The sequence below is a fragment of the Microcebus murinus genome, chromosome 8 (assembly GCF_040939455.1).
Source record: "Microcebus murinus isolate Inina chromosome 8, M.murinus_Inina_mat1.0, whole genome shotgun sequence".
NCBI lineage: Eukaryota > Metazoa > Chordata > Mammalia > Primates > Cheirogaleidae > Microcebus > Microcebus murinus.
This window is the reverse complement of record NC_134111.1, coordinates 84,966,242-84,992,989: the sequence shown is the minus strand read 5'-3', so window position 1 is coordinate 84,992,989 and position 26,748 is coordinate 84,966,242. Positions and strand designations below refer to the sequence as shown.

Below are 26,748 nucleotides of genomic sequence, written 5' to 3'. Positions count from 1 at the left end.
GCTCATGTTATAATTAATGGAAATAAAAATAGTTATATTCCTTCTTTACAGTCTCAATCAAATTAATTGCTTAAATAGTAAAATTTTAAAAAATTAGAATAATAACAGAAAAAGAAGTGGTGAGATAAAGAGTTTTATTTAAATTAGGGCAAAGAGAGAACTATAAAATGATTGATTGGTAGATTATACTATATAAACTTCTGAATAGATATCTTATCAAGCAATAACAATAAAAGAAACATAAGCAAATTATTAAAAAATGATACCTCTATAAGCAAAGAATTTTTATAAAATAAGTCTGAGAAATCTTATATATTACATAATATAAAATGGTTCTATTTAACAAATAAAGAGTTCTTGTAAATAAATAGAGTTTTTAAAAGATAGAAAAAAAGGTCAAGTAAGCTATTTGCAAAAGAAGAAATACAAATAGCTCATACACAAGAAAAGATTAGTTTCACTAATAATTGCAGTTCTAAACATTAGTGGAATAACTCATTATTTGCTCATCAGTTAATGGACACATGGATTATTTCCACTTTTCAGCTCTCATTAATAATGCTACTATAATAATGCATTTGAAAACAGGGTTTTGTGCAGACATATGCTCTTGACTCTCTTGGATATATAGCTAGGTATGGAATTGCTAGATCCTATGATGATGCTATGTTTAACATTTTGAGGAAATGCCAAACTCTTTTCCAAAGTGGCTGCAGCATTTTACAACCCTTCCAGCAATGCACAAGAGTTCTAATTTCTCCACATCCTCTCCAACATTTATCTTTGTTTTTTTATAGCCATATTTAAAAAATGGCTGTGAAGTGGTATCTTACTGTGTTTTCTATTTGCATTCCTCTAATGAAAAATGATATTGAGCATCTTTCATATGTTTATTGATCTTTTGTATAACTTCTTCATGGAAATGTCTATTCAAATCCTTAATCATTTTTAATACTGTTGTCCTTTTTCACTATTAAGCTGTAAGAGTTGTTTTTATATTCTGGATATAAGTCCTTCACCAGATACCTAACTTGCAAATAATTCTCCCTCCACATGGGTTGTCTTTTCACATTCTGGATGGTGTCTTTTGAAACATAAAAGTCTTTAATACTGATGAAGTTATTTCTTCGTCACTTGAGTTTTGGATCATATATAAAAAATTTCCTTATTCTAATATCCCAAAGATTTATTAAATGTTTATATTATGTTTTCTTCTAATAGTTTTAGGAGTTTTGTTAGTATTAAGTTTATGATACATTTTGAGTTAATTTTTATATATTATGTACAAGAAAAAAACAGATACCCCCATCAATAAGTGGGCAAAAGAAATGAACAGAAGGTTCTCAAAAGAAGATAGATAAATAACCAACAAATATATGAAAAAATGTTCAACATCATTAATCACCAGGGTAATGCAAATTAAACCACAATGAGATTGTCCTTATCAGAATGTCCATTATTAGAAAGTCAAAAAGCAACAAATGTTGGCATATACGAAGAAAAAGGAACATGTATACATTGTTGGTAGGCCTACAAACTAGTATAACCTCTGTGGAAAACAGTATGAATATTCCACAAAGAGCTATAAACAGACTTAGCATTTGATCCAGCAATCCACTACTGGGTATCTACCCAAAACAAAAGAAGTCATTTTATCAAAAAGATACCTGCACTCAAATGTTTATCTCAGCACAATTCACAATGGAGAAATATGGAATGAACCTAAGTGCCCATTAATTCATGAGTGGATAAAGAAAATGTGATATCTATATACCATGACATACTATTCAGCCATAATAAGTATGAAATAATGTATTTTATAGCAACTCACATGGAACTGTAGAATGTTGTCCTAAGTGAAATATTTCAGGAATGAAAAACAAACATCATATATTCTCGCTAATAAGTGGGAGCTAAATGATGGGCACACATGGGCACAAAGAGATGTAAAGGACATTGGAAACTAAGATGGGGGAAAGATGTGGGGGGTGAGGGATAAAAACTTACCTATCTGGTCTAGTGAACGCTGTCCTGGGGGTGGGCACACTGAAATCCCTAATCTCAGCATTATATAGTATATCTATGTAATGAAAACATTTGTACTCCCTTAATATTTTAAAATAAAAATGGAAAGCTTACAAAAAAAAAAAGAATAAAAACTTAAAGGGTAATGAGAACACATAACAGGGGAATCTGACTGCTTAGCTGAAGTCAGGAAGGTCTGCCTTGGAAATGACTATCAAATGTTCCCAAGCTGAGCCTTTAAGTGTCATGTGAGTTCTGTAAAGGTGGGGTGGAGGTGGGGTGAAGTAGAAGAACCATCATTTACATTCTGTCTGTGCCACATACTAAGTAAGAGATGCTAGACAGGATGTTTCTTCTCTTATAAAAGGAAGATAATTATATGTGATTTCAAAGACTGCTGTGATGCTAAATGAGACAATGTATTGTTAACAACACAGTGCTTGGATCAAAATAAAGGTTAAAAGTGGTAAAAAAAAATGACAAACTTTTAGCTAATCGACAAGAAAAAGACTCAAAATCTTTTTTCTTTGACTTTCTCAAAATCAAGAATGAAATCATGAGTATCACCACAAGTGTATATAATTATAAAGTAGTATCATAAGGGAAACTGTGGACAACATGACAACAAATATGGCAATAAAATGGCAACAGATTAGATAGCCTAGATAAAATAGACAAATTCCTATAACTGAACAGCAACCAAAACATTTCCACAAAGAAAAGCCCAGGACCAGATGGCTTCACTGAGAAATTTTGCCAAATAATTAAAGGAGAATTAACACTAATCATTCACAAATTCTTGCCAAAAATAGAAGAGGAAGGAACACTTCTCAATCTACTCTGTGAGCCAATATTGCCCTGATACCAAAACCAGATACAGACACAAACACACATGCACACACCCACTATAGACTCATATCTCTTATGAATAAAAATGCAGATATCCTCAATAAAACACGATCAAACTGAATATAGCAACATATTAAAAATGATTATACATTACAACAAACTAGTATTTATGTCAGGAATGCAAGGTTGGTTCAAGATATAAAACTCAATGTAATAAACCACATTGATAGAATAAAGGATAAAAATTACATGATCATTTTAATAGATATAGAAGAAGCATTCAGCAAACTCCAACATCTTCTCATGATCAACACTTTCAATCAGGAACAGAAGTAAGCTTCTTTAGCCTAATAAAGGCATCCACAAAAGAATCCCACAGTTAACATTATACATAATGGTGAAAGACTGATTACTTTCTCCCTAAAAACAGAAATAAGACAAGGATGTCTGCTCTTGCCACTTCGACATTGTACTGGAGGTTATGGTCGAAATTGTTAGATAAAAAAAAAGAAATCAAACATGTCCAGACTGGAAAAGGAAATGTAAAATTATCTTTCTTCATACATGACATGATCTTGTATATGGAAAAGTCTAAGAAATCTGCTAAAAATATTAAAATTAATAAATGAGCTCATCAAGGCTATGTATAGGTACAAGATCAGTATAAAATAATCAATTGTATTCCTGTACCCAAGCATTGAATTATCTGAAAATTAAATTAAAAAAGCAATTTAATATATAATAGCATTAAAAAGAATAAAATATTCATGAATGAATTTAATAATATTTGTTCAAAAATAATGTATTAGTTTTCTTTTTGCTGCTGTAACAAATTGCCATAAACTTAGTGGCATAAAATAAGATGAATGTATTATTTTACAGTTCTGGAGGCCAGCAGCCACAATAAGTTTCACTGAGTTGAAGTCAAGGTTTAGAATGCTGGTTTCTTCTGTTATTTCTATGGGAGAATATCTTCATTGCATTACATCACTTTTACTCTGTCCATTCTGCCTTCATCTTCCACACTTAAAGGAGCCTTGTGATTACAACAGGCCTACCTTGATAATCCAGGATGATCTCCTTATTTTAAAGTCAGCTGATTCAAAAATGTAATTCCATCTGCAACTCTAGTGCCACCTTGTCATACAATGACATATAATATTCACAAGTTTTGTATGCTGTCCTGTTTTCATGTTTTCTATTTTTTGTTACTGACTTTTAAAATAATATAACATAGAAATCCTGGAAATCAGATTTCCTTCTCTCTAGGGTTTGTTGTTGCTGCTGTTTGCTTTGTGTGTGTGTGTGTGTGTGTGTGTGTGTGTGTTACTTCTCTGAAGTTATTCAGTGAAGTCTGTATTTCATATTTTGTATGGCCATAGAAGCTTCTGGTAGGTTAGTTTAATGGCCAACTAATGATTAGACAGCTAGTAATTAACAATTTGAACCAATAAGTTATCCAGTCTTTGGTGAGTGACTCTTTGTCCATATTGGGGCATAACTTCAACACTCTAAATTGTAAAGGCTAAGTTCCCAACCAGTTTTAGCTTTTATTCACTGTTTGTGAAAATCCCCAAGTTTAGACAGAGGTGAGAGACAGACCCTTCTAAGTCCTTCCTGGGTACATTCATAGCCCTCCACATGCATGTGTCCTACATTCGTAGAAATATGTCAGAGTGTTTCAAAACCTCCAATGGATGTTTCATTCTACAGCTTTTCTCTTTGGTAATGGGGAAAGTTGAAACATAAAAAGTTTTCTGTTTTTACTCAGATTTGGCAATTTTTCTTGAACAAATTTTCCTTGGATTGGTGCAAGCTTTGGTTAAGTTCTAGAGAAAAAGTTGGTTTTGGAATTTTTTCCCTAGTGTTTTCTCTGCTTTTATGAGGAGCATATTTTTCAACGTTCTTATTCTGCCATTCTGGAAGTGTCTCTCTCTATTTCAGGGTTTTGACTGAAATTTATTCTTGGTGTGATATTCATAAAAGATTTTGTATTTTAGGACTTTATGTCAAATGAAGAACTAATATTAAGTTGTAGCTTCCTTTGATAAAGTGATTTCAGAAATAACAAATGGTACGTGTGGGTGTGTATGTATATATATGTATACGTGCGTGTCCCTATAATTAAATAATACGTACTAGGAGTATGAGAGAGTATGAGGCCACATTCCTGGTCTAGCATCTTCAATTCTATTCATTCTAATTAGACAAATATTTACTTATACCCTATAATGTTGCAATTGACCTGCTGTGTCCCAGGGATACAAGGATGGGTAAGATATAGACCTTGCCCCTAATGAGCTTACAGTATTCCATATATATATTTTTTTTTCTAGAAAAAAATGAGACAGGCCAGTAGACCTAGAGACAATATTGGTTTCAGAGCAAACCAGACCTGGGTTAGAATCTTGCTTTGGCCAAATAACAACAATAATAATGCTACGTTTACCAAATGCTTACTCTGAGTCCAGAACTATGCAAAATGCTTTATTTATATTTCTTATGCAACCTTCATGAAACCGTATAAAGTAGGTTATAGCCAGTCTCAAATGAGGCTGTCAGGGTTTAGATAATGTGACAGAATAGGTATTTTGCTACACTTATGCTCAAAAACAAGACTGACTTTAAAAGTTACACCTTATGTAAAACCATATTCTTCTACTTACTTGATGAAGGCTCTTGGACAGTCACTCCAACTTTATTGCTTTATCTCTGACACATAAAATTTTACTTTAGATGATAATTACATTAGCAGCCCCAACAGACAAGCCAATCTTAAAGGTTTAATATAACAAAAATATCTTGATTTTTTCTTAATAATATCATATTTCAATGAAAAAGAAGCATCCATACTCCATCATAAAGTTATAGGATTGGACCATGTGGTCCTGAAGGCAGGGGAAGAGAACACGAAGAAGGAAAACTTTGTTCTCCAATCTGCCACAGCTGGAAATGTCACTTTCATTCACGTTTTATTGTCCAGAATTCAGTCATAAGGCCTGAATTCAACTACAAAGGAGACATAGGAATGTAGTATTCCTATGTACTAAGGAAAAGGAAGCAACAATGGTAAATACGTAGCATCATCATCGCCATCTACGATTGCTATACTTAACACATACTAGATGCTCTTAAATGATTACTGCCATCAACTTTCAAACCATCCCTTCCCTAAAACACACATATCTAAAGATCCTCACCTTTCCAAATTTCCTTCTACAACATTAACTGATCAAATATTAAGCAAGCAATTACTATATCTATGGACATTGCAGTAAGGGAAACAAAGATGATCAAGGTACAGTTCCTCAAAAATATAATTAGAAAATTCTAGAGGAGCTAAACTATTTGCAAATATGTATGGATCTAGAATTAATACCTGCAAGTATAGTTTTATAGGGAAAATGTGTTTTTCACTAAATGCTGGGACTATGAGAAATATTTATTTTCTTCTTAACACTTTTCTCTATGGTGATCATGTGTTACTTTTAAAATTAGACCAAAAAAAAAAAAAAAAAAAAAAGCAGCTATTTCAACAAGTATGCTATTACTTTCAATGCTTTGCCCCTTCACATAAAGGTGACAACCATATTAAGAACAGAAGTATGACATACACCTCTTCAAAGAATATAAAGTAGAATATTATTACTTAACATGTTCATGTCAAAATTGTCTTACTAAAAATCTACTGAGGTTTCTAGATTATGAAAGTATCTATTTTGCAACTCAGGAAGATGCAGGACATCACCATCCTTAGGGAGATGACACGTCACTATGTGTGTTTTGCTTTGAAATCTGAACTCTTATTACAGTTTTGTGCTTACACCAAACAAAAAGTTCATCCATGCTTCTTTTTTTTTAAATGACTAAACAATATACTTGTCAAGGAGTTTTCATACTATGGTTTTAGGCACTACATAAATACATGAATGGGTAGCTTGTACAGTGAGGAGAGAGAGTATGAGGTGTTTTAGAGAGGTCCATTTATTCACAATTCATAAATCAGTTCCTAAGGGTAGAAGTTATGTTTAACAGGATGCTGTCAGCTCTATTTCTGCTTAAGGCAGTGGACTCAGGATAAAATGCAGCACTGTGAAATTGTTTAACCACTAATCCCACTGCTTTCATTTATAGAGATATGTAGGAAGATACACTCTATTTTACATAATAAGCTGTGGTTGTACAGAAGAAAAATGCAACCCCATTAACCCATTGATGAACTGGACATTGCATTTACATTCAAATCTATGTTACTGTTATGAACCAGTTACCTGGTAGAGAAAATTAATATATTATTAAGGTAGTGTAGTGTGAGTTTTACTGATCTAATGATATTAATCCAGATATTGATACACAACTGTATGCTTTGGTTGCCCAAAGCTAGTCTAAATGGACCTACAATAATAGAACATATGTGTGGATTAAAGAGGTCAAACACTATGTGCTTTATATTTGAAAAAGATAAATGAAACAAAAAGACTATTTTAAAATGTAATTTTATTGATGTTCCTGATCAATTTTTTCTGTCTAAAACATATTTTTTTAAAAAAAGGAAATATGCAGAATCCTTACTCTCTTCTATTAATATTTAAATGGATGACTTTGGCATAATTCTTAAAGATTAATCCTAGCACTCTGGGAGGCTGAGGCGGGAGGATCACTTCAGTTCAGGAGTTCAAGACTAGCCTGAGCAAGAGTGAGATCCCGTCTCTACTAAAAATAGAAAAGAAAAAAAAAAACAAAAAAACTAGCTAGGCACCATGGCATGTGCCTGTAGTCTCAGCTACTCGGGAAGCTGAGTCAGGAGGATCCCTTGAGCCCAGGAGTTTGAGGTTGCAGTGAGCTATGATGACACTACTGCAATCTACCCAGGACAACAGAGTGAGACACTGTCTCAAATAAAATAAAATAAAATAAAATATTTTAAAAAGTAAAGAAATAGTTACATTTTTATGGGCTATAAATAGCTAGATAACATACATCTTTTCACATTAATTGTATTCATTTATTTTTCTTACTTATAAATGTTTTTATCTCTAACTTGATAAGAGCTTGAGACATGACCTTACCAACTAATATTGATACTTTTGTAACATTTTTCTAATGGAGCTTGGTGTAATCCAGACATCAAAATTGACTCTTCTCTTCTCAGCCCATTGTGTGACTACCAGTTTTATAACAATTTTTGAGTTATCTCTAAGTTCTTAAAATTCCTATCAGTGAATAAAAAATACTGATGCTAGTATTTAGCGAACATATATATGCCTGGTAACAGTATTTGTGTTTTTCAGATATTATAGCTTTTAGCCTTCACAACCAACCTACAAAATAGTTATCATTATTGTTCCCATTTCACAGATGAAAAAACGGAAAAGACTAGCAAAAGTGAAGTTAGGACTCTAACACGGGCTGCCTGAAACTGACTGTGTGTTAGCAGTTTAGAGAACAACCTCTACATTGCACTGAAGTATGTTTATGTTCCTACATTTTGCTTGGCAATAGTGCGAAGATAGTGCCAATGCACATTCCTTGCATTGTTCCACTCATTCATCTTTTTCAACTACTGATGAATCACTTTCAACAGCTAATTCATCAGTCCACCAAGTAAACGCAAAGGGTGCTTTACCATACCAATGTATGATCGCCATCTAGTGGCAAATATGTAATAACAGCAGGTCATACCATTCAGAAAGTGGTTTATCCGTGTCATTTCTAAAAAGAGTCTGGATACACAAGTCCTACCAAAGAACTTAAAAACTTAGATACAAACAGAACCTATTTCACTGTAAAGAATAGATGACAATGATCAGTTGTATGTATAATAAAATTTTTGAAACAATACAGCATTTGGGAGACTTGTAATAAGGGTTTTTAAATGCCTTCAGTTTGTATAAAGTCTACATGATATTCATATAAAATTTATAATTAAAAGTTTTCCACATTTATTTTTTAAGTTATAAATATGTTGAAAATGTTAGTGTTACAATAAAAAGTAATAGCCGTTATTAAGGAAGGTAAAAAACAATTGTAGTCAACATTTAATGAAACTAAACACTAACTGGAGAAGTAATGAGGCTGCCATAGACCTGTTTGATTTTGGTTATTGTCTACATTTTTGCCTCTTTGGTTTTATGTTCCCATTTTGATCTATTTCCTGTAAGCACTCATTCCTCTTTTGACCCATTAATCTCCATGGCATACAGATTTCACATTCACCTGGCAAATCTTAGTTCCTAGATATTTCAAAATCCATTCACCTAATCAATTCAAACACATGAGGCTTAACAATAAAAGCAAATAAATAAATCTTAACGGGTATACATGCTAGATTTTATGCAACCATTTTAAAGTAAATTTCAATATCTATTAATATAATTTATTAGGTAATGTTGTCATAGTTGGATCATGTATGTATTTCATGCTTTCTGAGTATAAAACTTACTAGGTCATTGTATATTGTTCCTTTTAAACATACAACTGATTTTCATGTTTTATACTCTCTTTAAAAGTTTTGCATCCATAATCATGAAATGGTTCTCTGGTTGTGTGAGTACTATATTTGTTAGGTTTGAAATAAACATAATTTCAATTTATGCTTTATTTTTAAAAAGAACAATAAAATTTCTCTTTTATTTTCCCTGTCCTTGAGAAATTTAATGAATTTAAAAATTAACTGTTTTATTCTTTCTTTCTTTCCTTTTTGTCGTAAGATTCTAAAACTTCCATCATAAAACTGCTAAAGATGGGCATGTAAGGTAGAAGTTTAAAACTTAGCTTCTTCCACTGTTTTTAATGTAGTATGGGTGTTTGTTCCATCTTGGTTCAGTAATATTTTCATAGAAATCTATCATTTTATCAAAAATTCCAAATGTATATATATTTTAGTCTCTGTATATATATTAACTCCTTCCAAATTGCTAAGGCTTATATTTCTGCTTCCTCATTTTCATTTCTCCAGAAGTTTCCTAAGATATCCATTTTATTGAAGTTTCCTAAGATATCCATTTTATTGAAGATATCCATCTTATTATAATAAGATATCCATTTTATTGTAGTTCTTTCTTTTATTATTTTTCCCCTTGGCACAAAAAAAACTGGAGAGAGATATATGTGTACACACACATATATATTCTCTTTCTAACTTATTAATTTTTACCTTTCATTAATTTATTATTTTGCTATAAATATACATTTTATTGATCAGTTTTACTTTTTAATTTGAATTCATAATTAACTTATTTTCTTTTTTGTTGTTCAATAATAAAAAATTTAAAGCAACGAATTTTACTCTGAATACAGCTTTGGATACATTTCATAAATTTGATAAGTGATTGTATCCCAACTAGGTAATAATAGTTTATAGTTCCTCCTTGACTTAATATTCATTTATATACTTTTTAATATCTGTGATTTATTATATTATTAGATATTAATTTCTTATCACTTCCTTTTATCATTGAATCTTGGTCAGAAATTATGATTTTTATAATTTATATTTTAAAGACTTCATTTATGCTATATTTTGGCTTCAGGATATATGCCTTTTTAAGAATTGAGCAATGAAAATTCTAAAAGAATCTGTATTCTCTGCAAAGTACAGAGTTCAATATATGCTATTTAAATACACTTAATATTTTATTAATTCCTCTAATTCCAGTATAAGTTTGTTTACTTGAAAGATTAAAGGTTGAGAAAGATAATTTAAAGTCTTTGACTCTCATGTTTATGGTTTATGCCACTATCATTTTTTATAATATATTTTCTTTTACATATTTTAACATCATATTAACTGAATCCTAAAGTTATCCTATCAGTTTTTACCTGTTAATCCTATTTTTCCTGATATGAATATTACTTTGCCTGTTGTATTTATTGCTAAGGTATTTGAGATGTCTGCTATGACAAAGGAAATAGGACAAGGAAAACTGATTGGACCAGTCAAGGTGAAGCACAAACATATCAAATAGAGTTTGACCCCAAACACAATTTGGGTATGTCATATGTCATCATCACAGAAGAGACAGTGATTCTTTTTTTTTTGAGACAGAGTCTCACTCTGTTGCCTGGGCTAGAGTGCCATGGCATCAGCCTAGCTCACAGCAACCTCAAACTCTGAGCTCAAGCGATCCTTCTGCCTCAGCCTCCCAAGTAGTTGGGACTACAGGCATGTGCCACCATGCCCGGCTAATTTTTCCTATATATTCTTAGTTGGCCAACTAATTTCTTTTTATTTTTAGTAGAGACTGGGTCTCACTCTTGCTCAGGCTAGTCTCGAACTCCTGAGCTCAAATGATCCTCCTGCCTCGGCCTCCCAGAGTGCTAGGATTACAGGCGTGAGCCACCGTGCCTGGCCAAGAGACAGTAATTCTAATGGTGGCTATCATTGTATTTAGGAATACATCTAGCTGGAAGTTACAGAAAACATTCAACTAGAAGCAATTTGGGTTAAAAATAAAGAAAATGTACAAGTGTTTATTTTTTCTGTGCAGAGCTAGGAGGTAAGCAATTATCAGTGTATACCGTGACCACCCTAAGCCTCTTCCAAGAAAGCAGAATCAACTTGATCTAGGCTCTGAAGAAGACCATGATCATAGTCATTAAATAAAGATTAAATTACAGGTTACAATAGTAGATTTAAATCAAACTTATTTTGTGTTTGATTTTTAATTATAGATGAAGTATATATAGCATGACAGAAAAAATATTATCTTCAGCAATGAACTATTTTTTTACTGACCAAATTACGTAAGCCAAAATAAAACTTAAATGTCATAAATTTAAATTTCAGAAAGTATGAATATCAACAACTTTTAAAAATCAACATTATATATATACATATATATTTTATATGTATATAGTATTCAGTATTGATTTACATACATTAAAGATTCAAGGTCTGAAATATAAACTCTTCTAGAATTTATCTATATTCCAAATAAACCAAAAATAGCATTTTTTTGTTTCTAATAATCACTTATTCTTTTTTATTAGCTCTATATAAAGAACATTTGGTATTCAATATCGCTCGCTTAAGCAAAAGTTCTTTAGTTCTTTTTGTAGAACAACTGCACCATCAAATTGGTATTATCTGATCAACACTTATGTGCACAAACAGTAGTGATAATCACTGGATGTCAGGCAGGTGGGAGAAGGTAGGAGAAGATGGGTATATTCACACCTAATGGGTGCGGTGTGCACCATCTGGGAGATGGACATGCTTGAACCTCTGACTCAGGTAGGCTAAAGGCAATATATGTAACCTAAACATTGTACCCCTGTAATATGCTGAAATAAAAAATACTTATGGTTAAATGTATTTTCTATGATAATTTTTGTCTCATGCACTGGAAAAGAGCAAACAGTGTAGCAGCATTTTACTACAATTCTGCCATAAGAAAGTACAGAATGTAAATTCATATTATGAGTGAATAATGATGTATCTCACCTCATTTTAATTTCAGTAATTGAGTGGGAAAACAGGAAGATCTATTAAAAGGACCATTACTGGTCAAGTACTAATGAAAAAATCTCTGAGTCACTGGCTGTCATGGTTACAGGGCATTATCAAAATCTGATTAGTATGCCCAGTAGCTACATAAGTGATAGACTATACTTCTAATTGTATTGTCCCTGTTTGCAAGATGGGCTTTGTGTTCCTAAGAGGTGAGAGGGTGGTAAGGCTCTGTTTATCTACATACCAAATATGGAATGCACTACATGTTCATAAAATCAAACATTTAGTAGTAAAGATAAATTATTCTTTGGGAAGATTTTCAAAAATTAAAATTAAAAACAAATTTAGTTCACTCCTTTTATTAAGTTTTAAATATCTGCATACTTTAAAATTTTTTTAATCTAATTTAATTGATATTCATACCAAAGATAAAACAAAGATGGTTAAAGAAAAAAAGGTTCAGTAAAAAGATGAAAATAAATCAATAAGAGATCTTAAAAACAAAATTTCCAAATGGAATAATTTAGAAACTGCACCACGAACTTTGAGTCTCCAAAAATGATTAGGCTAGACCTGTTAGAAAGAGGCAGACCCAAGAGTGTTTAAAAATGCTAAGAATAATGATGAATAACAGAAAACAGTCAGGATTGAAGTAGCAGTAGACCCCAAGGAATTGTGGGCAGAGCTTTCCATCCACCAAAAGCAGTATATCTGTGTGTTTACTAATATCCTTCTTTTTGTGCCCTTTGTCTTTTGGGTACAAAAATTCAATGAATTCTGAAAATTACAGGTCTCAATCTTTCAGTACTGCTTTGTTCTCTTTAATATCTTGAGTGTCATTGAATTTTTAAAGAAACTGATCACTGCTTTCTGGTCCCCTTTGGTAGATAACTTAATCCTAAAAGGAAAGCCTGCAAGATTAACAGAGGCAGGCAAAGTAAACACTGGCATACATTATTGACTAGGAATCCCTGTGCCTTGCCAGGGCTTGTGCACACAAGGAGCATTAGTAATGCCTATCCTGAGAAGCTTATTACTCTTGTTAAATGCATCAACAGGTGGACTAAGTTTTACATATACCAAATATCAAAAGCAATCAATTCAAAGTCAATATAATGAAAGCCAGAGGAGCATTTATCTACACATTTTGAAATTCAGTGGAGGTTGCGAGGCTACAGAGAGAAAAGTGTCACAAAGACAGCAGAGTGAGGAAACAGGGTCAATAGCCCATTCCTGGAGGGATTAGAGTGGTTCTGGGGTTGTGTGCACTGACCTGGGATGGAAGCAGCAGTCTGAAAGCCAGTCAGTGTGGCCAAATCCCGTGACAAGCACATTGCCTTTTGGGAGGCCCACCAACTTCCAGAGGTGGTCCTCACCACAAGAGACTAAGATGTCCTTTTCGGGGTGCATGGCAATGCTGCAAAGGGAAAGAGAAGAAAAGTTATGGGGAGGTAACAGCCAATGTCTTCAGAATGTGAATAAATGAAATAGCACTGGTTATCCCATTTCAGCAAGGCAGGGATGGTTCATGGAGTGGTGGCCCAGAAATCAGAGGAAGTAGACTCTACATTCTGGCCATAGCTCTAAAAATAATAGCTTTCTGATCTCCATCTATCTAATCAACTTCACTGGATCTCAGATTCCTCATTAGTAAAATGGGAGGTTGGTTTAGGTAATTGTACATGTTTAGCTCTGGTTTGAAAATAATAATTCTGGTTTATCTTTTAGGGAAGAAAAACTATGTCAATGATATTTTTGTGTTAAGATATTTGGACCAGTGGCCATACTTATTATAGAACATATCAAAAGTATTTTCAAACTACAGTGTGTCTTAAATTAGGCATTATCCAGGAAATGATCATGAATCATAACCACATTATCATCGTTCTATAATAAATACTATAAATGAAACATTAACTCCATGGCCCACTATCTATACAAAGTGAAGGAAGTAAAATTCTATGCTAATATACCACTTAAATTGGCTTCAGTCAATGAACAGTATACAAATTACGGTAATGAACTCAAGATGCATAAGGCAATTCCCATTCTATAAAGGCATAGAGGGAAATGAGAAAGAAGTATGTAAAATTAATGATTAACACATTAAACACTATTATTTGAACCAGACTCTGATGATCGTGGCTATTTAAATATTGGAGTTAAACTATTCTAAAATCAAGAGTCTACAAGGTTAATGTGTGACATTTTATCTATGGCAATGTTTTAATCTTATTTATATAGAGTTTCATCTATGCCTTACAATGTAAAGGAACAAATGTGTCCAATGTTAAGTATCCCTATTATAATATCAGCCTAAATATTAGCAAAAAATTGTTCAATTTTAATTTGGCCATCTTAACACAAAGACACAATACATTTACTTGTCTATATAGTACAGTGAAACAAATAATGACTTAAAAAATAGCAATCACACATTCATTTCGTTCATGCTCCATTCTATAAATGACCTTGTTCCTTGTTTCTGCAATATAGACATTAAGAAATCAATTTCCTAAAGAAATCATGGCTCTAGTTCGTATCTACATGGATAACTCCAGAGCTTACATGAGAGCAAAACTTTTCCCCTTATTTATTCCTTCCATTAATACCTTTAAACTCAAAAATTATGAACTGAAAAATCATTTCCTTACATTAGACCTATATAGTTTTAGAAATCTGGTATGGCCAGTTTTAGGAGCATTTAATTCACAACCACCTAACCACTATGGGCAGGGCCTTCTTTTTAGTGAAACAATGTTTCATTTTTCTCTAGCATTTTGCTACTCAAAATAAACACAGTGGAAGGCAAATTATTCACTTTGTCATTCATCATAATGTTGGTTTGTGACTTTCAGAAGGCCAAATCAAGAGAGGAATTTATTACAGCTCAAACTGGATAGAGGATACATTTATAGAACTTAATTAGAAGAAAAATATGATGAGAAGTAAAAAATGTCAGACTGAAATGAATTCTGTATCCAAATACATACAAGAAGGCAAACCAAATCCTTGAAGCTACTCAGTATGATGTATGTTGGCTCACAGCTTTCCTGGCAGACACATGCACACTTGACTAGATGATAAATTACCCTCTTTAAGTAAAGATAACTAAAATCATTGATGTCTTTACAAACTTTCAAAGATAAGTTTCCAAAATGACTTTTGTGAGAGGAGCTATATGTAGAAGTTAAGGAAAAAATATAAACACAAACCCTGACTCTCCTCATCCCTTCCACTCTGGAGCTTCCTCTATACCACTGGCAACTTCTACTTCCATTCCTCCATTCTATATGGACTGATCCTCCTACTCACAATCTCTGGTTTCTTTGTCCATGCATTCCTTTTCCAACAGTGGCTTCAAATTATATACATATAATTCAAATTATATGTATATAATTTAAATTATATATATTCAAATTATATGTATAATTCAATTATATATATTCAAATTATATATAATTAAATTATATATAATTCAAATTATATATATATATATATATACATATATATATATATATATAAAGTCTATAAATGACCTTTATCTGATAATTTGGCACACATTTCAGTTTCAGCCAGGCACTGATACACTGATATTCTATTCCTCAAAGAATATTTTACTTCATCAATGAAATGATTTAAGCAAATAGAAATACTTTCAGCACATATAGGAAGGAATTGAATGGTTTCATATTATTCACCAAATGCATCAGTAAAAACCGGCCCATGGAGATAAAGACCCTCAATCAAGAGTTGCAAATCCCAGTTCATATCACTCCTATGGGATATGACCAAGATGGGGAACAGGGTTTCAGGGCCGTAGACCAGAAATATTTTCCCACATACAGAAGTTGTGTTACTACCAAGTCCATAAGGAGATGTCTGAAATCATCATAATCATCATAAATTAAAAATAATATCTAACATTGTTTGATATCTTAATGTCCTTGATATCTTGTACTAAATACTTAAATCTCACAAGTGAAATGAAAGCCCATACGAACAAAGGTTTATATCGGTTCTGTTTGATGTATGCTCAGCCCCAACAGTAGCTGGCACATAGTAGCTATTTAATAAATGCTTGTCAAATACATGACTTACTGATTGATGTTAGTGCTATTAGTATTGTTACTTTATGCCTTAGTAAACTGGGTAGAGATATTATGCAAATTTCTCAAGTTCATGTTTTATAAGGGATGGAGGTTAACTTTGAATCTGCAATGGTCTGGCTTTGAGGTTCATGATTTTAGCTACTTCTACTAATATGAATCTTTCATAATTTATTATTTATATGTGTGCTATAAACATCAATAATTCTTATCCTAGAACTTGAATATAATTATTATCATTCCCAGTAAATGCTGAAGTCATTTAGTCATTAATAAACCCTGAGTTAAAGAAAAATCTAGGAATTGTCATTTCATTTTATTGGAGCTGGTATCACCAGACAAAATAGTGTTAAAGGAGCTTGCAGTCCCTACTACTTATAGTTAAGGTGTTCTGGTGCTATAGGAGAAACCAGGGGAGTAGCACGTCTCCTACAATCTGCCTACATGAGCTTTTAAGCAGATGTACTACATACTGTACTTAAGATCTTTAATTTGTTCTCTTGTGTTAATATTATGAGCTTTGTATTGTACATCAAGTTGTCAAAAGGAATTGACTTTTTATTCACCTACTTTCATAGAGGTATCTATAAAAATAAACATAGAAGAATATTTAATAAGCATTGATTCCATAGCATTTTAATTTATTGAGAATTTCCCCAGTATATTCAGGCCTAAACTTCCATAGGGGTGTTTTGAGAGTGAAATAAGTTGATACATATAAAGTGGTTAGAGCAATTACCTGAACATGGTGAGCTCTTCACAATTGTTAGCGATTACTATTATTCAACATTACTGCACTTCATTATAACCTGGCCTTTCATATAGTTCATTTCTATAATACATGTATGCTTCTTTTAAATATTATGGGTGGGAAATTTACTACTTAAATTATAGATATTTATAGATAAATTATGTTTCCTTGTAGCTTTGATAGACACTGGACATGGCTGTGTTTTATTTGGTATTAAGTCCTCTGATAAAAAATGCAGCCCTCACAAATAATACTTTCACAAGTGAACATAAATATTTTTTGTAATTGTTTCTTTCATAATACATTTTTCAGGAGTGTACTGAGGGAATAGTGGAGAATATGTACACATTCATTATTATCCCTGCCTTCATGTATACAACTGGCACTAAGTAGTTGCTGATCATGGGGGAAAGTCTTTTGATAGGCCTTGAGCATCTAACATGAAGACAGTATGATTTGTCTTCTCAAGCTCTGTCCACAAATAGGTATCCCTTTAGTAACCATAAAATGGCTTTCATCCTCAAATTTGTCATCCCAAAGTCCTAATTAATAAGAATAATAAGCTCTTGCTTATTTTCTTCCTGGCACCTTCCCTAAGTGCCACAAAGTCATTTTACTTTAAACTTTGAATATAAGCTTTCAGCTTCCCTTTAACTTACTATTAATTATAATTACAAGATTCACAGACAAAGGCACTGTCACCTCATTCCCAAGTTAATAAGCTAGGAAAATAGTACAGGAAAACATCTTTGAAATTCAAAAAAAGAAAATGTGGGTGAATGTTAGTGCTGCTTCTTAATCAAGTCCTGTCCTGTTGAAGTATCCATGACATGTTTTGTTGAACAATATACCAAGCATGTTACATAAAATATCATGTTCTAACAGAGATTTTTTTTTCTTTTATAAAAGGACACATTCTTTATAATAGACCACATGATATATACTCCAAACGCTCTCTTCTCTCATTGAAATTGTTATTTCCAGTAGTGGCATTACACAAGGATATTTTGGAGGGAATACATGTAGGTGTATGGTGAACACTATTAATTATCAGCACAGTCAGTGACATAAGCACTACTGCTAGATTTTTCAAAAGAGAAGAATATTAATCCAAAAAAAGATTGTCACAAGAAAGACTAATTAGATATACTTGTCTTCACTTTAGGTTATTCAGCATTGTAAATGTTTCCTTCACTTCAGTTCATAGGCTCTAATTATTGCCAAAACAGAAAATGCAGAGTTGGTTGAAAACAAATCAATATCAAAATGTGTGCTTCATGAACATTAGGTGACCACTTATCTATTTGTCCTTAAAGACAACACACACTCATAGATTATGTATGCTTTTATCCGACTTGCCAGGACAAATATATATAAGAGAGTCATCTGACTGTTGCTCAGCTACTAACTGCATCTTATATTTGAATGTATCTTAGGATTTGTAAAGTACCGTAGCATGCATCTTTTTTTTATTATTTCAACAAATATGTATTTAGAGCCTATGATGTAATATATAAAACAAAGAGGGGCATCACCTTCAGGGAGCTTACATATAAGTGGGGACAAACAAACAGCAACAAAACACCTGAACAAAATAACTCAGCTATAAAAACAACAACAACAACAACAAAGTAATATGACAATAATTTGGGGGGAGAATGCTATTTTCAATGGGGTGGTCAGAGAAATCCTCGTTGAAGACATGACCTTCTAGCTGAGACTGGAATGGCAAGGAAGAAGCACCTTTAGGACCATCTAGGGTACACAGTTTCAGATACAGTCAAGTACAAAAGTGCTAAGGCTGCATGCAAGGCATGATGCATTCGAGGGACAGAAAGAAAGCCAGGGTGACTGATGAGAGCAAGGAGGACAGTGTTGAGAAGAAGGCAAATGCCAGACAGGGAAGGGCTCTTAAAGTGAGAAAAGAAGAATGAAATTTATCGTAAGAAAACATTTCATAGTTTTAACTAGGAGAAGAATATATGATTTATTTTTTATAAAAATATCTCTCTAGTCATTGGGTGGAAATAGAAAGTGGGGAGCAAGAGAAGAAACCAGGATATTAGTTGGAAGCATACAGTAGATTTATTTAAATACAAGATCTATTTAAATGATGGAACCTCATTATTATGATAGATTTCATTTTAGTATACTAACATTTTCACCACTATCTTCAGGAATAGTCAACTCATAGTTATGCTCACCATTGAAGAATATTAAATAATTAAGTGTACTTAAAAAGTGCCAAGGTAAAATGCAATAAAAGTTGTGAAATAAATGTGTACAAAACACAATAATTAGACATATGTCAAAATAAGATATCAGATCTCATTTATTTTTACAAGACAGCTAAGAAAATATTAAAAAATGAAATCTTAATACTTCCCTAACACTTTAAGTTTTCAAAATTATAGTAGTATGAATTTTATTCAAAGCAGAGCAGGATTTACATTTTTGGGATCTAGAAAGTAGCACGTTCATTTTTACCTAAGAGTGGGGCATTTTACAGTTCATGTACTTACTGATAATGTCCTAGAGGGTAGTCATAAAAGCCAAAGCCTCCTTTTCCTTTTACTTGTCCAATGTTCTTCCAACCTTATACGTACTGTAAATTCAGGCTGATGGGAGTACCAGATAGACCTCCTTTTGCCTTGCCATTTGGTTGGTAGTGCTAATCAATCATTGGCAAGATGAGAGGCAGCTGAGACTGCATGTATAGGGAAGTGATTTAGACCTAATAGATATTCAATAGATATTGTGATTGAAATTCATCCATATGCTGTAACATAACATTCATCCATATTATCTGTTTATAGACTCAACTCCATCCTTTTACACGATATAAATTGTTTGGTCTTTCTCCTCCCATGTAATGGAGCAGTTCCACACAACTTTCCCAAACCTGTTTTATTCTTTAATTAGATTGCAAAATTTTATACTTATAAACTAAAGTTTTAATTTAACTTTAAATATAATCAGTTCTCTAGGAAAAGTCCTTAGGTTAGACAAAGCCAAGTTTTATCTAACCTTAATGATATTAACTATTAAATAATATTTTTTCATATACTAATATAAATGTTCTTCTGAAATTTGTAGACTTGTAATTTTATAAAAATACTAAAATACAAATGTAAATATTTACATTTTATAATATTCACTTCAAAGGTCATTTATGAAAAGTCATATATGCGAATATGTATCCTAATCATCTTCCCTAAGACACCATCACCCAAACCTCATCAATATCCATTTTCCCCTAACTTTGTTGCACAGCTCGATATCTTTGTTTCATATGGGTTGGGGGGGGGGGACAGCTTCCACTTTGGTGAGTCAAAAAACCAGGCCATTTCTCAATTATCTTCCAAGTAAAAATTCATAAGACCTGGGACTGGAGGCCATGAATAGTCACTTTTTCATGTTTCTGTTTCAGTGCATAAAATATATGATATTCTTTATGCTTTCTCCTTCACTTCATTCTTGTAGGAATCAAAGAAAACATAATGTAGGAAAGGGCACTCTTAAATTTGCTGGGGCTCAGAACCTGATACCCCAAAGTATGGCACTTTGGCATGCTGAGTACTTTGAACTGAAGGAGATTGGAAAATCTCACAAGCAAGGTCTCTCTGACCTTCTCCTGGGCTCCTATCTCCCACTCTTTTTTTCCCCCCAGAAGTGAGTCATAAAAACCAGACCCAGAGTGGGGCATAGATACCAGGGTCCCTCCCCACCAAAGCAAGTCATAAAACCTGGAGAGGTCACTCGCTCCCTTCTCTTTTGAAGACCCTCCTTCCAGAGGGGTCCTGCTCTATACCCAGAAGTAAGAAATGCTACTTGGAAATGCCAAGAAGAATATGAATAGTCGGGCCTTTCTGGGTTTCCCTCTTCAGTCTATTACCATTAGATCATATCCCTTTGTCCAATCACACATCTACACGGCTGTCTATTCTTCATTAAACCTAAGCAAAAAAATAGTTTTCCCTGAGTCTCTGGGTTTTCATTTCTGAAGGCTCTTATGTCACATAAAACTTGGATTAAATAATTTGTTATGTGTTTCTCTTGTTAACCTTTTGTTATGGGAGTGTTAGCCATGACCCTTATGAGGAACAGTATCACACCTTTCTGTCCCTACCATCTGTACAATACTATTTCCATTTTCTCCAGAAGTTGTTAAACTTTCTAACATGTAAAAGAAATACCATTTCAAAAAGCAGAGAGTCAACTAAAGGAAATGTATAATCTCCAAAGTACAGGGGAAGTCAGACTCCACTATTTTGGTAAATAGAATAGGAAGATCAGTGAAATACACTACCACTTCCAGATTAATGGAAACATATCCTGGAATCTTCCCACTACCTGAGCAGCTGAACGTTTTATGCTACACAGTTTTATACACACTGTGTTTCATGTTATGAAATCACTGTAGTGCTTTACGGTTTAACAAGTTTGAGAAGTTACGTGACATATTTATATTCGTAAGAAACTCATTTCAATAATAAAGTTTATTTGGTAGTTTCATGTTTAAGCAATTTATAAGAATTTTATTTACTTATGAAGATAAAGTTTTCCATTTCACATTCTTTAGTATATTAGTGAAAAAGAGTAGACTTATTTTAAGCTGGTCAAATTTCCTTAGAGAAAGGGCTTTATCATGAAATACCTGTTTTCCAGGAGAATATTTTGAAATATAAGCTATATATAATCTAGGAATAATTAGAAAAATCACTACTTAAGATATAAAATTGAGGTAAATTTACATGTTGAAGTATAGTACAGAATTCTGTCTGAACATTGCCTTAATTTATTAGATACCACCAAGCCAAAGTGATAATGATAATGATGTCTACATATTGACTTTTTTTGGTATCTATTTGATAAACAAAATAGTAAGCCAAAATTAATTATCTATGGTTGTTTTATCCTTGAAGTATACTTAGTAAAATTCAGTACTTTTTCACAAAATAAGGTACAATGGCTTAAGTATGGTTTGTTTGTACTCATCAAATCTCATGTTGGAATCTGATCCCCAGTAGGGGAGGTGGGGCCCAGTGGGAGGAGTTTGGGTCCTGGGAACAGAATCCTCATGAATGGCTTGGTGCCATTCTCATAGTAGTGAGTTCTCACTCTATCCATTCCTGCAAAAGTTGGTTGTTAGAAAAAGAGCCTGATACTGTCCCCACCCCATCTGCCTCTCTTGTTTTCTCTCTCACATGTGATTACTGCACATGCTAGTTCCCCTTCACTTTCTGCCATGAGTTGCTTTACAGCAACACAAAACAGACTAACACATAAGGTTTGGAATTTAAGAAACATATATTGATATTAATGTAAGTTTAATATATATGCATATATATATAGTTTTGAGTGCCAATTTCTACACTAAGTGAATAAAATTCCCTAAATGTGAATAAATTTCTATCATCATACTTCATTTGTGTCATAGGCTATGTGCAAGGACTGATGGAGACAAGAGGAAGGGAACTAATGGAGATAAGAGGAAGGGAACTAAAGGTTTGGCACTTACTGCATGTAACTGGGGATGTTGGTAAAGGGGAGGTGGAGAGCTGCAGTGGGTGAGCACCTGATAGTTTCTAGTGGATGGGAGAGAGGAAATGGGTGGGATGAAGGGAACAGCAGTAAGAACTGAGACTATAAAAAACACCTTGATAAAGCTGTTAAAAAACTCACAAACAGCTAGGCTGACGTCACGGCACTCACTCTAGCCTGGGCAACAAGTGAGACTCTGTCTCAAAAAAAAAAAAAAAAAAAAAAAAAACTCACAAACACAACTAAGTTGAATTTGGGCTGGCCACCAGATGGGTATAGCCAGAATTGGTTAATGAAATAAAAAGTACAAGTTTAAGCAGCAGGGACAGAATTAGGTGGTCAATTGAGCCAAGGTGAGAATTGATAAACACCTAGGATTACATTCCATAAAAGGAAGCTAGGTAGCCAGGAATGGGTCTAAACAATGATAAATTAAGAAAAGCAAGGAACAGACATGAAATGGTCTGGAGACACTATCACGCAGTAGGATGCTGCTTCATCTGTCTTTCATTTCTATGGACCCATCTCTGAATTTTAAATGCCGCTGACATCTTTCTTCTGATTCATGTGAAAGAAGCACAAATGAAGAGATGTCTATTGACTCTTGTCTATTCCTATCTACCCTACTCTGGGTAAAAAAGGGACAGAGGGAGCATCCAAGCAGTAACTTGCAACAATCCCAGGCAAGCACTTGGCTTCTGCTTTTACTCAGCCCCATTTTACAATCAGTTGGAACAAGAGTGACTCCTCAGATATTCAATTACACAATTTATTATCTATACTGAGTTCTACCAAATAAAAGGCATTTACCATCCCCAATTCTCTAAAGCACACAGCTTAATCAGTCCTCCTTTTTATAAAGAATTCCAATTACTTTCCTTATTGCAGCACTCAACGTCTGCAGCACAGACTCCTCTCAAAATTATCCAAAGCTTCCCCTATAACATATGGCACTGCCTTCAATTACTTTTTGCACTATATGCCTCTGTGTGTGAGGTGTGTGTGTGTGTGTGTGTGTGTGTGTGTGTGCAGTTTGTTTATGTTTTAACATGTTGCTGTCTTTAGCAAGTGTATGGAATCTTACTGCAAGGGCAACCAGGAGAGGTCTGTGTTTGCTATAGCATTTGTCATCCCCTTAACCCTGCTTGCTTAAACTCCACCTGGTTCCTGTTGTCCTCTGCCTACCTATTCATGCAGGTATAAGAATGTACAAGAGTCTCTACTTTTGGGTGCATCCTCACCATGCTTTATAGTTTCTCGGTATAGGGTTTCAGTGACCTAGAAGATTTCCCCTGATTTAATAATTTCACTTATTTTATTTTAACTCAACTTGTTTAATAGATCAGCTGCTCCCTTTCTCCCTTACAAACACCCTTATCAACATTGCACATTTAATATTGCATTCATGAAAGCAATGTTCAAACTGTAGGGGGAGGAAAAGAATGCTGGGGGCAGATCATTACAGGAAATACTTCTTCAGTACATTTTTGGTGAACTTAGGCACTGACAATTCTGAACACAAAATTTTATATGCATTAATAAACTAGAACATTTTTTCCAAAGGAATTACAGTAGTGCCCCCATACCTACAGGGAATACATTCCAAGACCCTCAGTGGACCCTCAGACTCCTGTCTATTCCTATCTACCCTACTCTGGGTAAAAAAAAAAAAAAGGGACAGAGAGAGCATCTAAGCAGTAACTTGCAACAATCCCAGGCAAGCACTTGGCTTCTGCTTTTACCCAGCCCCATTTTACAATCAGTTGGAACAGGAGTGACTCCTCAGATATTCAATTACACAATTTATTATCTATACTGAGTTCTACCAAATAAAAGACATTTACCATCCCCAATTCTCTAAAGCAGAGAGAATGACTGGATAGTACCTAACCCTATATATACTATGTTTTTTCCTATATATACATAGCTGTGATAAAGTTTAATTTCTAAATTAGGCACAGTAAGAGATTAGTAATAATAATAACATTTGTTACACTAAAGGGTCTGTGTTTGTGCACGCTGAAGCTGGCACTTGGAAAGGACACCGAAGCTTCAATTTCCTCTTATGTAAAATGGAGATAATAAGGGTATTTATCTCACATAGGAGATTAGTTAGATAATTCATGAACAGTGCTTAGCATAATGCCTGGTATTCCATAAAGTTTAACTATCTCAATTATTATTATAAATAATTATTTGAGAGTTCTTTCTTACATAGTGGGTGTCTAATGAGCCCCTATGGTAGGCAGAGTTATCTCCCAAGATTTCTATGCCCAAACCCTTGGAAGCTGTGAATATGCTTAAAATAGGGAAATTATCTTTAAGGGCAGGTCTAATCTAATCAGAAGAGTCCTTAAAAGCAGGAGAAATGAGGCAGAGGGTAGGTAAAAGAGATTCAAAGCAGAAGGGAACTTTATCTACATTTCTGGCTTTGAAGATGGAGGGGTAACAAGAGTCCTGAAATGGGGTATCCTCCAGAGGATGAGAAAAGCCCTACGCGACAGCCAGTAAGGAAATGTGAACCTCAGTTCTACAACCAACTGGAACTGAATTCTGCTCACAACTTGAATGAGTCTGGCACAATCTCCTTTTGAGCCTTTAGATAAGAGCCCAGCCCTGTTCACCCTTTGATTTTTAACTCAGTGAGATCCTCAGCAGAGGGCTCACTTAAGCTTGCCCAGTTCCCTGACCTGTATAACTGGGAGATAATAAACTTGTGTTTAACTCACCAAATTTATGGTAATTTCTAATGGCAGTAATAGAAAACAAGCACAACCTTGCAGTGAGTAACAAAAGAAATTAAGTTTAATTCAAAATATATATAGTCTATTTCATGGAATATGAAATTATAGTTTCTAATATTTTAAATCTAATATAACGTGTTCTCACTATATTACATCAGTTGTTTCCAATAAAGACAAATCATTATTGCCTTATTTATAATTACATTATTTTGTGTCAAATTAGCTAAATAATCCTAGATGGAACATAATTTTGTCATGGACTGATGTTATTAATATTTTTATCAGTTTTGAACCACATAGGAACATTGTAATTAAGTCAGAAAAACTGTAGTCAAAGAAAAATATGACAAATAAACTACTTTAACTTCCATTCCAATAAAATGTTAATGTAATAAAATGTTAAAATACATCTTGTTCTAAGAGGATTCTTTATTCAGTACTTTTGGCAGGTAATTTCAGCAGATATATATATATATATGTAATATTTCATATACTGTTTTATACTTTTCATATGTATTTAAATATGTATTTATATGTTCTAAATCTTCTTTCTAATCTCCAACTTATTTTTTAATCAGATTTTTTGATTATCAATGATAAGCTCTCTTTTCCTATAAGGTAGTTGCAAAACTAATTTCAAAACAATAATTTTCAACCTTTTAAAGAACCACAGCAGGTTTTTACACAATTATTATAATTGTTGATATATTTTAACTTGTGAAAAATAATTAAGGCATATTAATTTATCTCACTTAAATCATCTGATTAGTGACAATGTTTTTCTATGTGTAGCTCTTTTTTCCCCCAAATAACTTTTGCTAAAGCTCATTATGACCAAAATATATGGCTCCAACATTAAAATATAAAGAATTAGGAATAATTATTAAATGTATTTTAATTTTTAAGTACTATTGATAAAAGTTAAAATATCCATAAGAATAAATTGGGTACTTTCATATAGGTGTAAACTTGCAGTAATATAATAGTTTTAGTCAAAATTTATATTTCTCTTCTGAAATATGTTTAATTCTATATAAAATATAAAACCATCAGCTCCTGGGGCCACTGCTATTTTCTCTACCACCCATTCCTGAATTCAACCCCTTTTCAATGTAACTTTGTAGTTATCTCCCTCAACTCTGAACATGGGACTAACCACACCACATGACTTGCGCTAGCCCATGAGATGCTAGTAAGCGTGCCACAATAAAGAGGCTTGAAAACTGTTTGCATGATCAGGCCAGCTCCCATTTTTGCCCTAGATCTAGTGTC

General features: G+C 33.2%; 1 protein-coding gene across 1 annotated transcript in view; it reads right to left on the bottom strand.

Annotated features, from left to right (window-relative positions):
- SPAG16 (sperm associated antigen 16) overlaps nucleotides 1–26,748 on the bottom strand; it is an 838,437-nt gene that overhangs the window by 448,503 nt on the left and 363,186 nt on the right. The window contains exon 11 of the mRNA XM_020288215.2: nucleotides 13,602–13,745. Coding sequence (XP_020143804.1) covers nucleotides 13,602–13,745 — 144 coding nt within the window. The remainder of the gene's footprint in view (nucleotides 1–13,601; nucleotides 13,746–26,748) is intronic.